Source organism: Camellia sinensis, chromosome 5, assembly GCF_055761805.1.
Source record: "Camellia sinensis isolate YWXY chromosome 5, ASM5576180v1, whole genome shotgun sequence".
NCBI lineage: Eukaryota > Viridiplantae > Streptophyta > Magnoliopsida > Ericales > Theaceae > Camellia > Camellia sinensis.
Window position 1 is genome coordinate 199,128,106 of NC_138965.1, and position 17,885 is coordinate 199,145,990.

Here is a 17,885-nt window from a genome sequence, read left to right on the forward strand (position 1 = left end):
CTTTTTCTTTTTTGGTTTTTTCCTTTTCCCATTATGCCAACTAATAGATCTCTAAAAACATTTCTATTTTCAACTCAAGCTGTGATGAGATCCTTATGTGCCTTTGTTTTTAGATCATATAAGAGCTCCTTTATTTAGATTTGTATTTGTCTGCTTGCTTTTCTTTTATTTTATTTATTTTTTTTATTCTTTGTTTTGGACTTTGTTGTTAACCATTTAGAGTGAACTTTTTTTTGGGTGAATATTTAGAGTGAACTTTGTTGCATTAATATCCTTAATTTGATTTTCTTGAGAAAATTGAATCTTTGAGGACTGTTTGAGGTTTAAAAATGGAGTGTAAGGCTAACAGTGAGTTTAAGGAATATCAAATGTTGATAATTTACGCTTCATTTTTGGTTGGGGAGTGCCTTTAGGCACAGGTCATTCGCTAGATTAGTTTAAGGACTATTTTGATATATTCTTCTTTTGATAATTTACACTTCTTTCTTTCTTATTTTTTCTTTTTTGGTGAGATGTTGAATTTTTTATTTTGTCACAAAAGTTTTTTTTTATTTTTTTATTTTTAAAAGAGGTTCAACAACTTTCAAAGTGTTGACATCGTAGTTTTTTTTAGTCCTAGGATGGTTCTTGAATAAAATTCTTATCAACTGGTATGGTTCTTGAATTTTTTTTAAAATTATTTATTTATTTAACAATTTAAATATTAGTATGATTCGAGACTATAAAACACCTGATGCTTCATAATATTAGTATTGCTGTTAAACTTTTACTTGATGTTACCTGTAGGTTGTGTTTTGTCAAGTTTATATGTGGCTCATAAGTTGATTTTTTGACTTATTACGAAAAAAATGTACAGAAAGTAGAGAGGTGATGTGATCCAAATAAGCCAATAAGTCAATGTTTTGGTAGATCCAGATGTTTTGGCGTTTGTAGATTTTGTGAATGATTTGATTTCTTAGCTTTGTTATCCGTTTGGAGGCTGAATTTTTGTATGCTTTGCATCATCTTGATGCTTTTTAATAAAGTCTGCTTATTTATGAAGAAGAGAAAAAAAAATCATGCTAAAAGCTCCTCATGTTCGAATAATTGAATGCAACATTGTGGTATTTTCCTAGTTCCAACACTAATACATACTTAGGAATGTAGTAATAGGTGTAATATCAGTTTTGCCATGAACTACTAGATTTGTTATGTTCATCACAAACAAAGAATTTAAAGTTGTTCTTGTATGCAGGATTTTTTTTTTTTTTTTGGTTTGCATATTCCGTATTCGTCTTCCAATGAAAAGCTGGATAAGTGAATATTGACCCAAGGGCACAACAAGATGGTGACTTTGATGGCCATGGATCTCATGGATTTTTTTAATTAGTTTAAATACATTTGTAATTTCTAAGCTTATTTCTTTTAATGGGATTAAGTGAGAAACAGGGGATAATGTACTATTAATGATTGTGTAATATCTTAGATTTGAAAGATTCAAGTAGTCTCATCACTGTCTAATGAAATCATGCATGTAGTCAATAATTTTGTTCAATTGACTTTTACTTCAATGCCTATTTATTTCTTTAACATGCTTACTTCAATTAACTTTTCTTATGTGGCTTTATATGAATAAACTGTAAAGGTTCTTCAGATCAGGAAAGTCGAAGGAATTGAACCAATCTTTTATAATACTAATTCACAGATTGTAATGATGGATGCATTTGGTAATTCTCGAAGGCATTTGGAAGTATTGTCCTTTTTTTGAACACTACAGACGTAAAAGGAAGTGCAAGACTTAATATTGCTTTTCCTATTTAGTTCTATAATACTCCATTACAACTCAAGGCGAATTTTTTTGAAGGGAATAAACCAATTATCTACAATACACTTTCATACTTATGAAGGTGAGAAGCCTTGACTAGGTGTCCTATTTTTTTAGTTTTAATACAATAGTTTGTTTTGCCTCTTAGCTTTTGTCGGTAATAGTTAGTTTCGATTGTTTGGATTTTCTCAAGTGTTACATTTTTTTAATGGTTATTTTTTTTAAACAGTTAGTGGGTAAGGGGGGTTAGCCTTTTAAGGAATCATGTATTTTGATCACATACTTATGAATGTGAAAATTGATGGTATTTAGTTTGATAATTGCAGGTAAATTGGGGAAGACACTGGTATTTTTATCAAGAAGAGTTATGTTAGAAATTTTTTTATGTTCAATTTCTCTTAATTCATAATTATTGATTTTCCTATTTCTCATAAATATTTTGAATGAGTTTTCCTGTTATGATTTCTTTTAGCTAATTTTTTAAAGTCGAATTCAAGTGTTGGAGTGATTTGTTACAGGTGACTGATCAGCATTATAAACGTTATGGTTATGTTGCTTTTTTCTATGTGTGTTAATGATTGGCCTTTCATTCTTGACTGGATGATTAGTTTTTTGTTTTTTAATAAGCTATAATGATTATTCTTTTATACCAAAATGTTCATTCACTATTCCTTTTATGCATGAAGTATGTCATTTTGAATTGATTTGTTATAATTGAGTTCTATGCAGTGAAATTGTTGTCATTCTGCATTGATTTATTTTAATTGAGTTCTATAGTGTAATGAAATTGTTGTCATTCTGAATTGATTAATTTTAATTGAGTTTTGTAGATTGTGAGGTACCAAAAAAATAGTTGAGAGTGCTTTTAGGCACGAGTTATAAATTTTTATTTTTTTTACTTTACATTTTACTATTTTGATTTGCATTAAAGCTAAGGGAAGTTGTTATTTTAATTAAGTTCTATAGAGCGTGTCGTACAAGTAAAATTGTTGAAAATTCTTTAAGAAGAATAAAAAAATGTTACTCCACAAATTTTAAAATGAAACGTATAAATTACAATTATATTTTAATCACAATAATATTTACACCGTGCCTTTAGGCACGGGCATACACTAGTCATCAAATAAGTTAAAAGACTATCATACTCACAAAACTAACTTATATTATTTTAATATATTGTGAATAAAATAAAATGTAAAAATTATATAGTAATGAATCGACAAATTTTAAAATGAATGTCAATCGACCCATAGTTTTTGTCGTCTAATTTGTTTGTTTTCTCATACTCTACAAGTTAGTTTGAATAATTTAAGTTGGTGCAAATTCACAAGTTAACAGTTTGTTTGTTTGTTTGTTTTTTTTTTTTTTTCACACCTTTATTAAGGTTAAGTTTGGCTAATACAAAATAATCCATCTTTTTATATTTTTATCTTTTTTTTATCACATTACCTCTCTACTTTTCTACACATCTTTTCGTAAAAAGACAAAAAGTGTACTTATTTAGGTCATCCCAAACAACCCTTAAATTGTAAGATTATCAAGTATATTGTAAGATTATCAATGCACAGTGGGATTGTTATCAATGAGTTTAAAATACCAAACAAGAACATACAACAATAATTTGGAAGTTGTTGGGTCCTAATAATGGTGCACGGATCCCCTCCTTGCATCATTTCTTACTTGCAGGGCTATTGGGCTCACTTTTAGACTCAATTTTGATAATTCGAACCGTTCATATTTAAGATTTGTTCAGTATATCATACCTGTAAAAAATCAAGTTGATCAGATATCAGAAAGCATGTGTTCGGAAAAATTGAACAAAAAACTATTTTTTTTATAAATTTAATAAACAGTTTTCCGAACACATACTTTCTGATATCCAATCAACTTGATTTTTTACAGATATAATATACTGAACAAATCTTAAAATATGAACGTTTCGAATTATCAAAAATGGGCCTAATGACCCTACAAATAAGAAATGCAAGGAGGGAATGTAAGGAGGGCATCTTGACTCCCTAATAATGAGCACACCAACTCAAATAGTACTGTATCAAGAAAAAAGAATATATATTAAAGGAGTTAGGTAAGGGGAGATGTGGTTCTAACTCCAACTCATTTTAGCAGAAAAGGGGTTAGAATCTAACTAATCTAACATGTTCACCAAACTAGTGGTTTTACGTAGTATTGCAGTCCATTTCAAGCTATCTATGCCAGGTCAATCTAGAGGGCATATATGCAAGATGGGTTGCTTTGGCATACCAAAAGGAAGGAAGCTTTTACTTTCACAAATCAAAAAATTTATATGCATAGCTTTACTCAATATATATTTAATGATTTTCAAACATTTTTCTCAGTATATAGTCTATCATGACATAAATATATACCTTTATCTTCTTTAAATCTTTACCTTAATCTTAATCCTAGCCACCACTTGCCTCTACCCTTGGCCACCATCATAGCCACCACGAGCCCTTGTCACCATTGTAAGCCCCCATCCACACACCCACCCACTCCACCGTTGCAAACCACCTCCATCGCAAAATCCGTTTTGCTGCAACCGTTTTTCATAACTTGTTATCGTTTTCAATTGTTACTACTAACCGAACTGACAAAAATATTTTTTTTTTTTTTACATTTTAAAAAAAAGATTAATAATATATGTTTTGTAATAAAAGTGAAGGGGGAAGCATTTATAGAGCACTTTTTTACCATTTTTCTTTCTTTATTTTCAATTTAGAATTCTACAAGTTCCTATACATTTATTTATTTTCAATGTAAAATTATGCAAGTTTCTATATCTTTAAAGCCTTAAATGAGTATGTCTTTTACACAAAACCGACAAAATCAAACCATAGCATACAAGTCGGTTTTAATTTTTCAACCAACAAAACTGAAAAGTGCGGTTCTATGCTAAATTTTTCCTTAATCTCAACCGAACTAAAATGTGTAGCCTCCGTTTGGGAAGTGGGTTGGCTTTTTGGCTTTTTGGCTTTTTTGGCTATTTTAGCCTGGGCTAAAAAGCTTGGTTTGGGAAGGGCTTTTTGGCTTTTTGGCTTTTTGACTTTTTTTTGTGAGAGAAGAGTGTAATGATTATGGGTTGGATGTGATGTTTTGTTTGTTATGGCTAAAATAGCCTGTTTTGTCTTTTGTGGCTATTTTAACCCCAACCCACTTGCCAAACACCACCGTAATATGTGATTTGTTTTAATGGAATATAAACGTTGTCTTTTCACTTTCTATTATAAGGCGTCTCTATCTGTATGCATCCTTTCTATGTACACTTATCTGGCTCTATTTTGATTGGCTTCAATTAGGTAATCCGTCACTATTACATCTATTTTAATTTATCTCGAACTTATCTCTATGTTTCTCAGAGATTAAAGTTTCTCAGAGATTACTTACTTGATTAATTTCTTGTACTATATTCTGATCAAGTCCAGTGTTAGACACTGTGTTCTTAAGACAGATTCATCCTCTCCCCGGTACTTTCAGAATATGGACGTCTATCTCCCAAAATAAAATGATCAATCAACGAATAAATGCGGCATTACAATTTATTCACACAACGAACACACTAAGTGTTTACACTCTTTCTCACAAAAAATTAAATGCAGCAAAATGCAGAGTATATTTGCAGAGGAAAAGTACGAAAATTCTGAATGAAAACATCAAATGAGGGCTGCCTATTTATAAATGTAGTGGTAGCTTTTCAATTTGAATTAAACAGGTGCAAAACCTGTCATACCTGTTCAGTTTGAATAAACAGCTACGAATCTGTTGGGTTCAAATTTTGAACAAATAAAAACCGTAGGGACCTGTTTGGATGTAGGGAAAAATCGAAACTGATTATTTTTGGAATTAATTTGAACAATAAAGATCCGGATCCCCTTTTTTTCCCCATCCCCTTGACCCCCTCTCAACCTCATTGGACAGTTTTTCTTTCTTTTTTTTTTTTTTTCCCTTCTCCTCCAATCACCACCCACCACGTGTGTGTGGGGGTGGTGGGGGTGGTGATTGGAGGGGGTCCCAATCATGACTGTAATTTGAATTCTGGATAGAAATTTTATTTTACCAAAAAATAAAATTAAATTCAAATATTTTTGGCCCAAAAAGATTAATATTGGGCCAAACAAGCCCAACCCAACCTCACACAAGCCTGGACGGACGGATGGCGCGCGCGTGATATTTGGGTCCAATACGTCTAGCCCATTTTTCCTATAACCTCCCTCTCTACAAAACTTTGGTGCCCTTTGGGCCTACCCCAAGTTCCAATCCCATGTCTTATAAACCCACTCAAAACTTCCCACAAAATCAACGTGGGACAAGCCATTATTCAACTCTTTAAGAAATTTCTACCAAAACTCAATTTCTATGGAGCTCACTTTGGTTTCAATTTCTCATTCACCCGATAATGGTTTTGAGCAACCAAATATACCATGTAAATCACAACGCGGCATAGAACGCGTTACCACTTAAACCCGCCAACTTTGGCGTACAGGTACCACCTAAAAAATAGACCAAAATTAAGAAAAAATTCTGTTTTTACCTAGATTTTTTCAAAACATTTCTAACAAAGTTTTGATATGAAGTGTTGTAATAAAATTATTCTCATTATGAATTATTCAATTTGTTGTCCATAATTTAAAAAAATAAAAGTTCAATATTTTGAGAATAATGTGTGTGTTTTAGCTTTTGAGCAATTGAACGTTGAGGTTTGAAGTTTTATTTTATTATTATTGTTTTTAATTAGATATGCACTATTTCATATAGGAAGGCGTATTAATTATTTACTCGGACCTTTTTGTGATAGATTTTCATTGATGTTGGATATGATTATCCATTTTTTCAATTTGATTTGTGTTGATCTTAATAAATTGTATGCACTTCGAGGTTGTTTATCCTCTGCACTAATTAACTCATGTATTATTGTGATTGATTACATGATGACATCATTGTTAATATAAAATAAATAAATAAAATAAAAAGTTTTTTTTCTGATAGTTTCCAAAGGTGACAATCATTCTGAATTTTAATCTTTTTCGAAGGATTGAATCTACCTATTATTGCATTTTCTGAAATATTTGCATGAAATAAAGAAAATGTTGCCTATATATATATATATATATATACACAATATTTCATTGTTTCAATAAAGCATGCCTTGACAACCAACTTGATACATTTCACAGTGCGTAGGATGTATGTTATCCCTTTTCTTTATAAAATTCACACATATAAATGTATAATTATAAACAAATCCCGTGCATAACAAGGTAAAACACTAGTAGAATGTACAACATACGCGATGATTGTTGTAATGATATTCAAATAAATCTCATTCATACTCAACCATTAATAATTATACATACTAAACAAAAAATGCTATGAAAATATGACAAACATAGAATTAATTATTTTTGTAATTTTTTATTTTTTATTTTTGGATAAATCTATTTTTTTGAACAATTTTAATAGTATCAATTCATGAAAACCTCTCAAAATTTTTATATAATATTACATAATTCTAAAAAAAAATTCAAGGTTCAGTGCGTTCTACTTCATGCATAGCTCCGCCCGTGCTTAAGCTCTAGTTTTCAGAAGTCTGACATCGCACAGATCTTCTGCTGTCAAGCAGTTTCTAATTCTCTGTTCAAGTAATCCACAAACATCCTCTTTGCACTCTCTGCATCGGAAGGTGGGGGTGGACCACTTAAGCTCGATTGGCCTGCCAATTTTATGAAAGTTCTTCGCAGCCTACGTAGCTCCGGCAGCCCAACTGCTCTTGAAATATTGACAGTTGGTAGTCCATGGCCAAGAGTAATTCTATTCACAGGACCCCCGATTGCCCGGGATTGGGCTTCCATGATAGCACTCATGACTTCTTGTGTCGCTCTGTCCATCTCATAAAGAGAATTTGCCTCAGAAACCCGTGCAGTTTGTGTTGCAATTGTAGGCAGCAAAACTCTAACATCCTTTGTTTTCGAGTCCACCTTTTTCGTAAGATACAAGACAGCATCGACAATGGCTGGAGAAGATTTTTCTACACCATCTTTAAATGGCCATAATTCAAACAAAGGTGAATCCCATCGATTTCTTCTATCTGGTTTCTCGAACCTTCTTACCAAATCATCAAATATCTTATCATTGTATGATGATTCCACTCTCTCTCTGCGTTCTTCGTTCCATTTTCTACAATGGGTCACTTCAACATCACAATAAAGGACACAATATCTTATTCCTGCAGCACGAGCCAAACACCATAATTCATATCTGTAACCCTTTATGCTGTTTAAGGAATCCACTATGATAATATTATCTTTTGACAAGGATCTATCAACTTCAGACCTAAGGACCCCTCTTAAATTCTTCTCTGCAGTCATGTCGCCATAGCTGTGGTTCCGATCAAGATGAAAGGAAGTTTCATCAATGATTCTGACTGTAGGTTTGGATTCTGTGCCATTGAGAGCCTCCGCTAAGCAGAGTGCAGCAGTTGACTTCCCACTGCATGGTTGCCCACAGATTACAACCAATGCCATTTGCAGAAAATTGGAATTGTTTTTTGAGGCAGTGATATATGCTCCTAGCTTTCCTCCTTACAATTCAGATAAAGTAAATCAATAAGCATCACATATAGTTGAGAACTGTATACTTCTTGAGACAGACAGTTTCAAATTAGAGATGCATGCAAAAAAATTGAAACTCACTAACCCAAAAAACAAAAAAAACAAAGGAATTCAACTGATGATGTTCAATGAATGTCTCTTAAAAGTACTTTGAAGTTCATATGAAAAAGAAATGAAGGCATGCATGAGTATAGATAATTACTCATGGCATTCAAGGGGTTAAGAAATAGGAAAAGGACAGAAGAATTAATGGGCCAGTTAGAAACATAGCAATTGGATAATAATTGATAACTTACACTCTGTTAGTTTGGGCGGGAAACGTTTTCCAGCGGTTGGTATGACGAATAATGAAAGTCAAAGGAAATCATTTTCCTTGATCAATGGAAATAACAAAGTCAAATCTTGTGTCAAATTTGGCTACAAGTTTAGCAAAAATCTTGTTTGCCACATGAAATTTTCTGTTGAAAACTCAACTGCCTTACCTACTAGAGTTCACAAAATGAAGTCACCGTTGAAATACTATAGTAAAAAATGATTTTTTAAACCATAAAAGCCAAAAACTAATTTTAATAAAGTCATTTTAAATTTGACCATTAGAGTTGCTCTTGTAGTATGATGCTATCAGTGTATATTAAACACCGTTAATCCATCCATTTGCACAAAATGCTAGCAAATTGTGATCAATTCTAACGACTCCCCTGTCGACAACACACATAAGCTAACTTTATGTGATGCAGTATAGTTCCAATAAACTTCAGGATTATGCAGAGTGGATATAAATTGAAGGTCAACTTCCTAGTTTCTATCATCTTCTCCATGACAGACAGCGATAGATAGGTTTAGTCATTTGTATGTTGTCAATTAGAACCCAAACTTTGAATCTGAATCTCCTGTTCTTGTTAATCAACCATTCGTATTTGAACGTTTCGTTCCCCCAGGAATTGCCTGTTGGACTCAAAAGGTCACATTTTAAATAAATCAAGGTCCCATTCTAGTGAACAAAAAACCACAAAACATTCCATGAATTCCACAACTAGGTAAATAGAACCTCTTGTCATTGTTCAGTTGCTCTATTCCTCCTCCTGTCTCTGGTTGTCATTTTCTCTCCATATCTTGCAAATATATCCGCTAAATCAAACAACCCAACCTCTCTCAATTTCTTCGCCATCACCTCAAACATAACCACACCCTCCTCATTCGAATAGTAATGCAAGAATCTATTGTAATCAAACCTAGGTACTTCGAGCCCTCTATTCATCACTCTTTCAACATACTTTGTTGCTTCTAATGACTTCCCCGCCTTAACCAAACCTCCAACAAAAATGGTGTCGAAATTGACTAGTGGATCGGATCCCTTCCTACCTCTCTTCCCCAAATGCCCTTGCAATAGCATAATATATGTATGCATTATTGGTTCACACCCTTTCTTTATCATCTCCCTAAACACTTGCGTTGCTTCACTTGCCCTTCTCAACTTCAAAAGCCCCTTAATCATTCCATGATACACAGTTATATCTGGCTTCTCAATTCCTTCCATGATCATATAAGCCTCCCTAACTCTGCATTTTGTTAGAAGACCATAAATTAGAGACGCCATTGTCATGTTATCTGCTTGAATCCCTCTCTTTTGCATTTCATCAAACACCAAATGTGCCTGCCCAAGCTTACCCTTTTTACACATCCAATTGATCACAAGCCCGTATGTTGAAACACCCAAAACATCAACCCTGTTTGCTCTCATCATTTGGAAAAGCTTCATCGCTTCGCCAAATCGGTCACTCTTGAAAAGAGTCACCATCATTTCCTCAATCGAATCAATATCCAACTCGAACCCTTCATCAACCATCAAGTTCCAAACTTTTGAAGCCTCAATCAAATCACCCACATCACAAAACCCAGAAATTAAAAACTTGTAAGTAACCCCATTTGGTTTAATCCAATCTCTCAACTTTATAACAACGTACTTAGCCTCAACAACAAGCTTAGACTTGCACAAAGTCTCAACCACCTTATTCAAAATCTCCAAACTATAACAACAACCAAAACCATTCATGACATGAAAAAACTCAACACATTTATTCATCTCCCTAGCTGAAGCCAATGTTTTCAATGCGATTCGACACGTCTTGTCATTTATGAGGCCTCGGCGACCCATTTCGTGAAGAACATCCCAGAAGAGCTCAATGTTTCTGGACTTTCCAATTACGTCAAGCATTTTGTTAAAGGTGGTTGATGTGTGATTGAAATGTGGGTGTTGGGTTTGGGTGAATTGGAAGAAATTGTAAACAGGTCGCCATGAAAAGGGGAATTTGTTGCAGATTTGGAGGAAGAACTCATGGGTTAGGTGGAATTCGCACCGATTGAGATGGGTTTGGAGTTTGGGGTGAGGGGAGTGTTGTTGTTGGTAAAGGATGGTGCAAACTCGGAGAAGGTGAGATGGGTTGACTACTGGTGTGATGATAGAGTTGGGGGGTTTGGGAAGGGTAAAATTGGTAGTTAAAGTTCGAAGTTGGAGGTGGGACAGGAGGTTTATGAGAGGTTTAGGGAATGTTGTTGGTCTTGCTTTCATTTGGAAAATGAGAAAGGGTAGAAGAGATGGGTACCTTCAAAATGGGAAGACCAGAGTTTCTTTCCTACAATGAAAGCAAAAGTTTTGGTTAATTGAAAAGCAAAAACAAGAGATGGCTTGTTTTTAATTGGTGATCTAATTGGAGAGGTAATGTTGGAAAGACTGGCATGTTTGGTGCAGCTTATTGTAAGATAATTAGAAAGCAAAAGTCAAAAAGTATCTCTTCCTCAATTTCTAGATAATCAGCTTATTTAAACTATTTTTGCCTAATAAGTTGTAAACAGAAGTAGCACCAAAAAGAAATTATGGCATTTATGAGTAGATAATCACTCAATGCATTCAAGGGACCAAGAAATACGAAAAAGGTAAAAGAGTTAATGGCCTAGTTAGAAAGAGAGCTATTGGATAATTATTGATAACTTATGCCCCATTAGATTCGGCGGACAATATTGTGCGTAGGTTGGTATGACGAAAAATGAAATTCAACGAAAATGAGCTTATTTAGGCCAAAAACATTCTCCGTTTTTTAACAAGCCACCATTGCTACAATCACCACCACCCTAGCACAATGACTAGCATATTAATTTTAAACTTGCAACCAAACATAAAAAAATAAAAATAAAAAATTGCTTTCTGTGAAAGAAATTTTTTGAAATTTTTTTCCTATCGAAACAAATGTATCATTAGTGGTTTCTTAAAGGATACTTTTTACATTGAGAATCTAATTGAGTTAGCATGAATTGCGTCCCATTAACCATAGGATCACATGCATAATCTGCACCACAATAGTTACAAGAAGCCCTAGGTTTTTTTACCCTCTCCAACATCCAATTCAGTGAAATGATCCCAAACCTTAGATCTTTTTCTACCAGTTTTAGGTTTAGTTTTCTTGGGTTCTTCTTCGTGTGTTGTGGGTTCTCCAATAGCAGTTTCATTAGGCTTTTACTCGAGGGCAAATTGTATCATCCATATAATAACAACACCAATTTGGAGAAATTTATCATCCATCACAACAGTGTGTATACACCAAAATGACAAACACCGTCAAAAACAGTGGCTATTATGTATATGCATAACAGCACAACATGATAATCAAACATTGTCAAAAACAATGGCTAAGTATAACACAACAAATCACAGTGGCCATATAGTATATACTACTAGCATGATAGCTTAAAAAAATGCATGTTGAAGTGTTTTTCAACCAACAAAAACTAGCTACTGACTGACACAACACAACTAACAAGAAAATTTAACACACAAACAGGGTGATTGGGTTTGTATGAACCCAGCACTGAAAAGTACCATGTTTTGAAATTGGGGATTTTTAAATTAGGGTTTGAATTGGGGGTTTTGACATATTTTAGTTCATTATTATTAGAGAAACCCTAGGTAATTAGAAGGTATGAATTGAGATTACCTCAGGCAAAGAACGAGACTTTAGATGGAGTGGTTGCACAGACGAAGAGAGATAAAGAAGAATGGTGAGATAGACCCCCTCTTGAATGTTGAGATTCGGAGGCGGTCCCAGGAGAGTGAGATTCCTTCGCTTTCGAGGGCAGACAATGGTTGATATTGAGAGAGAGAGAGAGAGAGAGAGAGAGAGACGAGATGGTTGATGGAGGCGAGATGATCGTCAATGGATGGTTCTTTGACAAAGAAACAGGAGCAGGGTGACTCGAGGGGAATCGTGACACTATGGCCTTGTTTGGCAAAGCTAAAATTTGGCTTTTGAAGTTAAAATTCACTAAAAGTTAAAATATATTAAAATAGTCAATAAGATAAAATGTCAGGAAAATTCTATTTTCAACACCCTAATAAACTCAGTCAACACACTTAATGAAAAATTAGATTAATGACAATTATATCCTACTTGAAATTTACTATAATAGCCATTGATCAACCCTCCTAATATTATATATATAAATTCTCTATACACATCTTTTAAAAATAAAAATATCTTAATATACACTGTTTGAAACAAAAAAATTAAACCCTAATTTTTTTTTGTAGTCACTTTGCTTCTTATACACTCTGTACTCCTCTCTCTTATTTGCAAACAAAACATCTCCTCTATTGTTTTAATCTTTAAGTTTATACTCAATTATTAACATCGTTTAATTATTAGTTCAACAATTTTTATTTGATTTTGATATGGAAGAATTGCAAACCTATGACAGTTCAAACTCAAGCAATAGTGATGGCAAAATCAGTGTTGAAAAGGTAAAATCGTTGAGTAATTTTTTTTCTTTTTTGCGTTTTTCAGTCGGTAATGCAGTGCCGAATTTACTAAATTAATTCGGTAATACAATTCCGAAATAATATAAATAGTTCGTCACTATAAATTCGATTTTTTTAATTTGTTTCGGTTTTAGTGTTCCGAACAAAATCAATGTATTCGGTACTAGGAATCCGAATTTTATTATTATTTTCGTTCTTCAATTTCCGAATTTTTTTATTTATTTCGCCTCTGTAGAACCGAATTAAAATTTTCCGCCTCCTCTTCAGATGGCATGCACTGAAGAACCTAAGATTCGATCGGATATTATGGTGGATTGTACTAGTCATTTTACAGCTAAACAGGTAATTTTTAACATAAAATTTGTAAGTTCATAAATTTGTGTTAGTTAGTTTGTTTAGTTTGTTATTATGAAAGTTATGTGACATCATATATAGGTTTTCGACAGTAAAGATGAATTACTCACTTGGGTACGAGACATTGGAAGGATAAATGGCTTTGTTATTATTATAAGGGCATCGGACTATGGTGGCGGTCGTAAGAGACCAAGAATTTATCTTGCTTGTGAGCGGAGTGGGAAGTATAGATTGCGTAAAAAGCTGAAAGATGGCCCAAAAGACTTATTGAGACAAACTGGTACAAAGAAGTGCGAATGTCCATTTGAATTGAGGGCATTCAAGTTGAGAACAAACGATGAATGGACATTGAATGTAGTTTGCGGGCTGCATAATCATCCAGCTGCGGAGCATCTCCAAGGACATTCATATGCAGGGAGATTGTCAGCTAATGAAAAGTCACTATTAGTTGATATGTCAAAGAGCCTAGTAAGACCAAAAGAGATACTCATTACACTCAAACAGAGGATGAGCACAATGAAGATAGTTTACAATGTACGACATCGATGTAGGGTTCTACAGAAAGCTGGTAGATCCCAGATGCAATAACTGCTGGGTGAATTAGCGAAACATAAGTACATTGAGCGTCATCGATGTGAGGAAGGCTCTATGACTGTCACAGACTTGTTTTGGGCACATCCAGTGAGTTTGGATTTGCTTCGTACATTCCCTCGTGTGTTGATTATGGATTGCACATATAAGACGAATAGATATCGGCTTCCTCTTCTTGAAATTGTGGGAGTAACATCAACTCATATGACATTCTCCGTGACTATCGCATACTTGCAAACTGAGCGGGTTGATAATTATGCATGGGCGTTACAAACATTGCGTGATCTTATGGACGACAGTGTTTTACCTGAAGTCATTGTCACAGACAGAGAGCTTGCTTTGATGAATGCCATTGACAACACCTTCCCAAATGCTCGACATTTGTTATGTCGTTGGCATATTAATAAGAATGTATTGACAAAATGCAAGAAAATGTTTGAGACAAAAGAAAAATGGGACAAGTTTAACACTGCATGGAACTATTTGATATTGTCATCCACTGAAGAGGAATACAATGATCACCTTGCAACACTACATAAGGATTTCAGTAACTATCCGGAGGCAATCAAATATGTTACTGTGAGTTGGTTGAATCCGTATCAAGAAAAATTCATTGCGGTACATACAGACATGTGTATGCATTTTGGCAATGTTACAACCAATCGGTAAGATTTGTTTTTTTTTTTTAATTTTTAATAAATCATATTGTTATTTTTAATTATTATACTTGACTATTTTGGTTTACATCCATATGAACAGGGTTGAGAGTGCTCATGCTAGATTGAAGAGGCAATTAGGTTCAAGTCAAACGACATTTGAGGTTTCATTTGAAAAAATACATTGTCTACTTGAGTTGCAGCACATTCAAGTTAAAGCATCATTCGAGAAGAGTTTGACAACTGTACAACATCAATTCAAACCTTCTCAATTCAGAGAGCTCCGGGGTAATGTGTCTATTTGTGCATTTGAGTATGTGTTAGCAGAGAGCAAGAGATCAAATTCAGTTGGAATTGATGTTGCAACATGTGGGTGTGTTCTTAGGCGCACACATGGTTTACCTTGTGCTCACGAGATTGCAGATTACACGAGACAAGGCCGTCCTATTCCACTCAGTAGCATACTTGTACATTAGACGCACCTTACTATATGTGTGCATAATTTGAAGGAACAAAAGTTGGAATTGACTTGTATCCCAGAACTTGAGTTGATTTTAAAGCGGTTCGAAGAGTCTGATATTGCCACGCAATTGGATATGTTGAAGAAGTTGAGGGAAATTGCAAATCCAGCTAGCACTTTTCTTATTGAGCCCGATGTGAAACCTAATCTACGTCGAGGACATAAGAAAATTGATATATCTTGTCGTCGTGACCCGTGTGCATTTGAGTTAGTTGATGATGAGCATGATAGCCAAAGCACATTAGCTTCCAGTCAGTCAAAGAAAAAGAGAGCTTCAAAAGTGCATGAGAAGAAGCGGAATGTGAAGACAAAGGCATATCGTACAAGAACAAGTTTACCGAATGCATATGTTGCTGGCTTCCCGCCTATGTTAATACCATTCATAAAGTTGATGAAGGATGTAGATGGTGATGGGAATTGTGGATTTCGAGCTATTGCAGGTTTATTTGGTCTTGGAGAGAATGACTGGGTGCAAGTTAGGCGTGATCTGCTACTTGAATTGAATAATCACAGAGATGAATACGTCGTACTATATGGGTCGCATGAGAGGGTTAAGGAGCTGACACACATCCTTTTATATTTTGAAAATAGCGCAGGCTTTGATCGTTGGATGATTATGCCTGACATGGGGCATCTTATTGCATCATTTTATAATGTAGTCTTGTACCACTTGTCATTGCAACAGTGTCTCACTTTCTTACCTTTAAGAGCACCGCCGGTAACCCTAGCTGATCGTCGCGAGATTGCCGTTGGATTTGTTAATGAAAATCATTTTGTGCAGGTATAAGTTATGAAAATAACCAAACATTGTTGTCTAATATTTGTGTAATTGCAATTTTTATGTATTTGGTAAAGATATGTAATTTTTTGGATGTATGTGCAGGTATTTTTGGAAGCCGATCATCCAGTTCCTCCCATTGCCGTGCTTTGGCGAGTTTTCCATCACCCCTGTGCGTCAGAATGGGAGAATGCATATGTTAGCCGCATTCAAAAATTCAAAGACAACATAGGACCTACTGTAGCTACTCGAGAGACATTTGATGTAGTTGACATAGATTGAGGTATTACAGAGTAGTAATGAGAGGGTTAGGACATTAGTTTTTATGATTTACTAGTATACAGTAACGAGGTAGATAGCATTTTGCCATTGGATTTTGTAATGGTCAGTTTTGTTTTGCAAAATAGAATATTATAGTTCTCCAATTTATGGAATGGATGTCATATTATTTTTACATTGTCTGAACACAAAACGTAACGAAAATAATATTAACCAAGTGCAATTGCAATTAAAATGCTATTGGATTAAACAAGTATGTAAATAAAATATATATATATATACTAAATAGTAGTTCAATCCATCCGCACCATCACAAACGACATGTCTGCTTGTACATAATCCAAAAGATACATAATTCGAAGATAATAATAATATTTGTCCCCTTATACATCTACCAACATCATCAGAAACTATTTGTGCTAACATTATGAACTACTATTAACTACGTGACCGGCGAGTGTAATGTGCTCCAAAACGATGTGCAGTGGAAGAGCTGGGTGCAGACCGACCCTTAGTGGATGTGCTGGGCGCAGCTTCACTAATGTGCTGATCTTGAAGAAGTTGTTCGATTGCATCAATTGCGTAGTAAAGCCTATCAGGATGTTGAACATTGTCCTCATAGCCAGCCTTAATGAAAGGATGAGTAATATGATATATCTGTGACATACGCTGCATTACGAGAACAAATATAACATTATGTACAAACTTGTAACAGTTTACATAAATAATTTGCAATGTAAATGAAAAAAAGGATACCTATGCGTCTTGGCTAGGATACTGATAATGATGGATATTCAGATCCACTTGAGAACGACGCGATGGGTTTTGTACATACATATGGGTAATGGTTTGGTACCAATCCATGTAACCAGGAGCACAATCCCAAGGTTGCCGTACCGGTGTACTCCTCCTCCGATCAGATAACACATGGTTGCCCCATGCCTCCCAAATGATGTCCAAATATGCATACATAACATTGTAGCGTGGAGCTGTGGCTCCTCGAGAAGCACGCATAGGGCCAAGTGGTAGATTAGGGATTGTCCGCACTCTGCTAAACTGTCTCAACACTCTATCAGGGTGATATGGTTCAACTACTTCCAAACACTTTAGGCAACCGTGGTTGAACGTAACTGGATGACATGGATGGACATCTCTGCAACTCTAGTACGGGTCCCAAATAACCTACAAACAATAAAAACTGTAAGATATGACAACTGTAAATTTTGTATGATATAGAATTTCAAATTTTGAAGGACTTTTCAACTTACATCATGTACACCCAACCTATCAAGCTCCTCTCGAAAAGCCTGCAACTGTTTCTCTTCACCACACTCTCTCTGAGAAGTCCAACGGTAAACATGTGGTATGTCTCGAGTGTAATTCATATTCAAGTGTGGTCGGAATCCACGAAAGTGCTCATAAATCCACCCCTCAAGGAGTGTCATGTAACCGGCTATTTGTTTCACG

At 34.6% G+C, this 17,885-nt stretch overlaps 2 protein-coding genes across 6 annotated transcripts; one reads left to right on the plus strand and one right to left on the minus strand.

The window, feature by feature from the left end:
- Positions 1-7,209: 7,209 nt before the first annotated feature.
- Positions 7,210-12,723, minus strand: LOC114261722 (protein KTI12 homolog). 5 transcript variants are annotated; one of them, XR_014330840.1, is made up of 3 exons: positions 12,420-12,704; positions 8,727-11,063; positions 7,210-8,399 (listed from the first exon to the last, which is right to left on the minus strand). XR_014330840.1 is itself a non-coding variant. In XM_082871102.1 (3 exons), exons 2-3 carry the CDS (start codon positions 9,486-9,488, stop codon positions 7,435-7,437), a joined length of 975 nt encoding a protein of 324 aa, XP_082727228.1. In that variant the 5' UTR covers positions 9,489-11,063; positions 12,420-12,702; the 3' UTR covers positions 7,210-7,434. The 5 variants fall into 5 exon arrangements, 4 of the variants coding, with proteins under 4 accessions (XP_082727228.1, XP_028057827.1, XP_082727227.1 ...); XM_082871102.1 differs by having other exon boundaries at positions 9,479-11,063; positions 12,420-12,702; XM_028202026.2 differs by having other exon boundaries at positions 11,034-11,063; positions 12,420-12,684.
- A 2,714-nt stretch (positions 12,724-15,437) lies between these two features.
- LOC114261744 (uncharacterized) lies at positions 15,438-16,421 on the plus strand. Its single transcript, XM_028202043.2, has 2 exons — positions 15,438-16,142; positions 16,245-16,421. Exons 1-2 carry the CDS (start codon positions 15,438-15,440, stop codon positions 16,419-16,421), a joined length of 882 nt encoding a protein of 293 aa, XP_028057844.2.
- Positions 16,422-17,885: the final 1,464 nt, after the last annotated feature.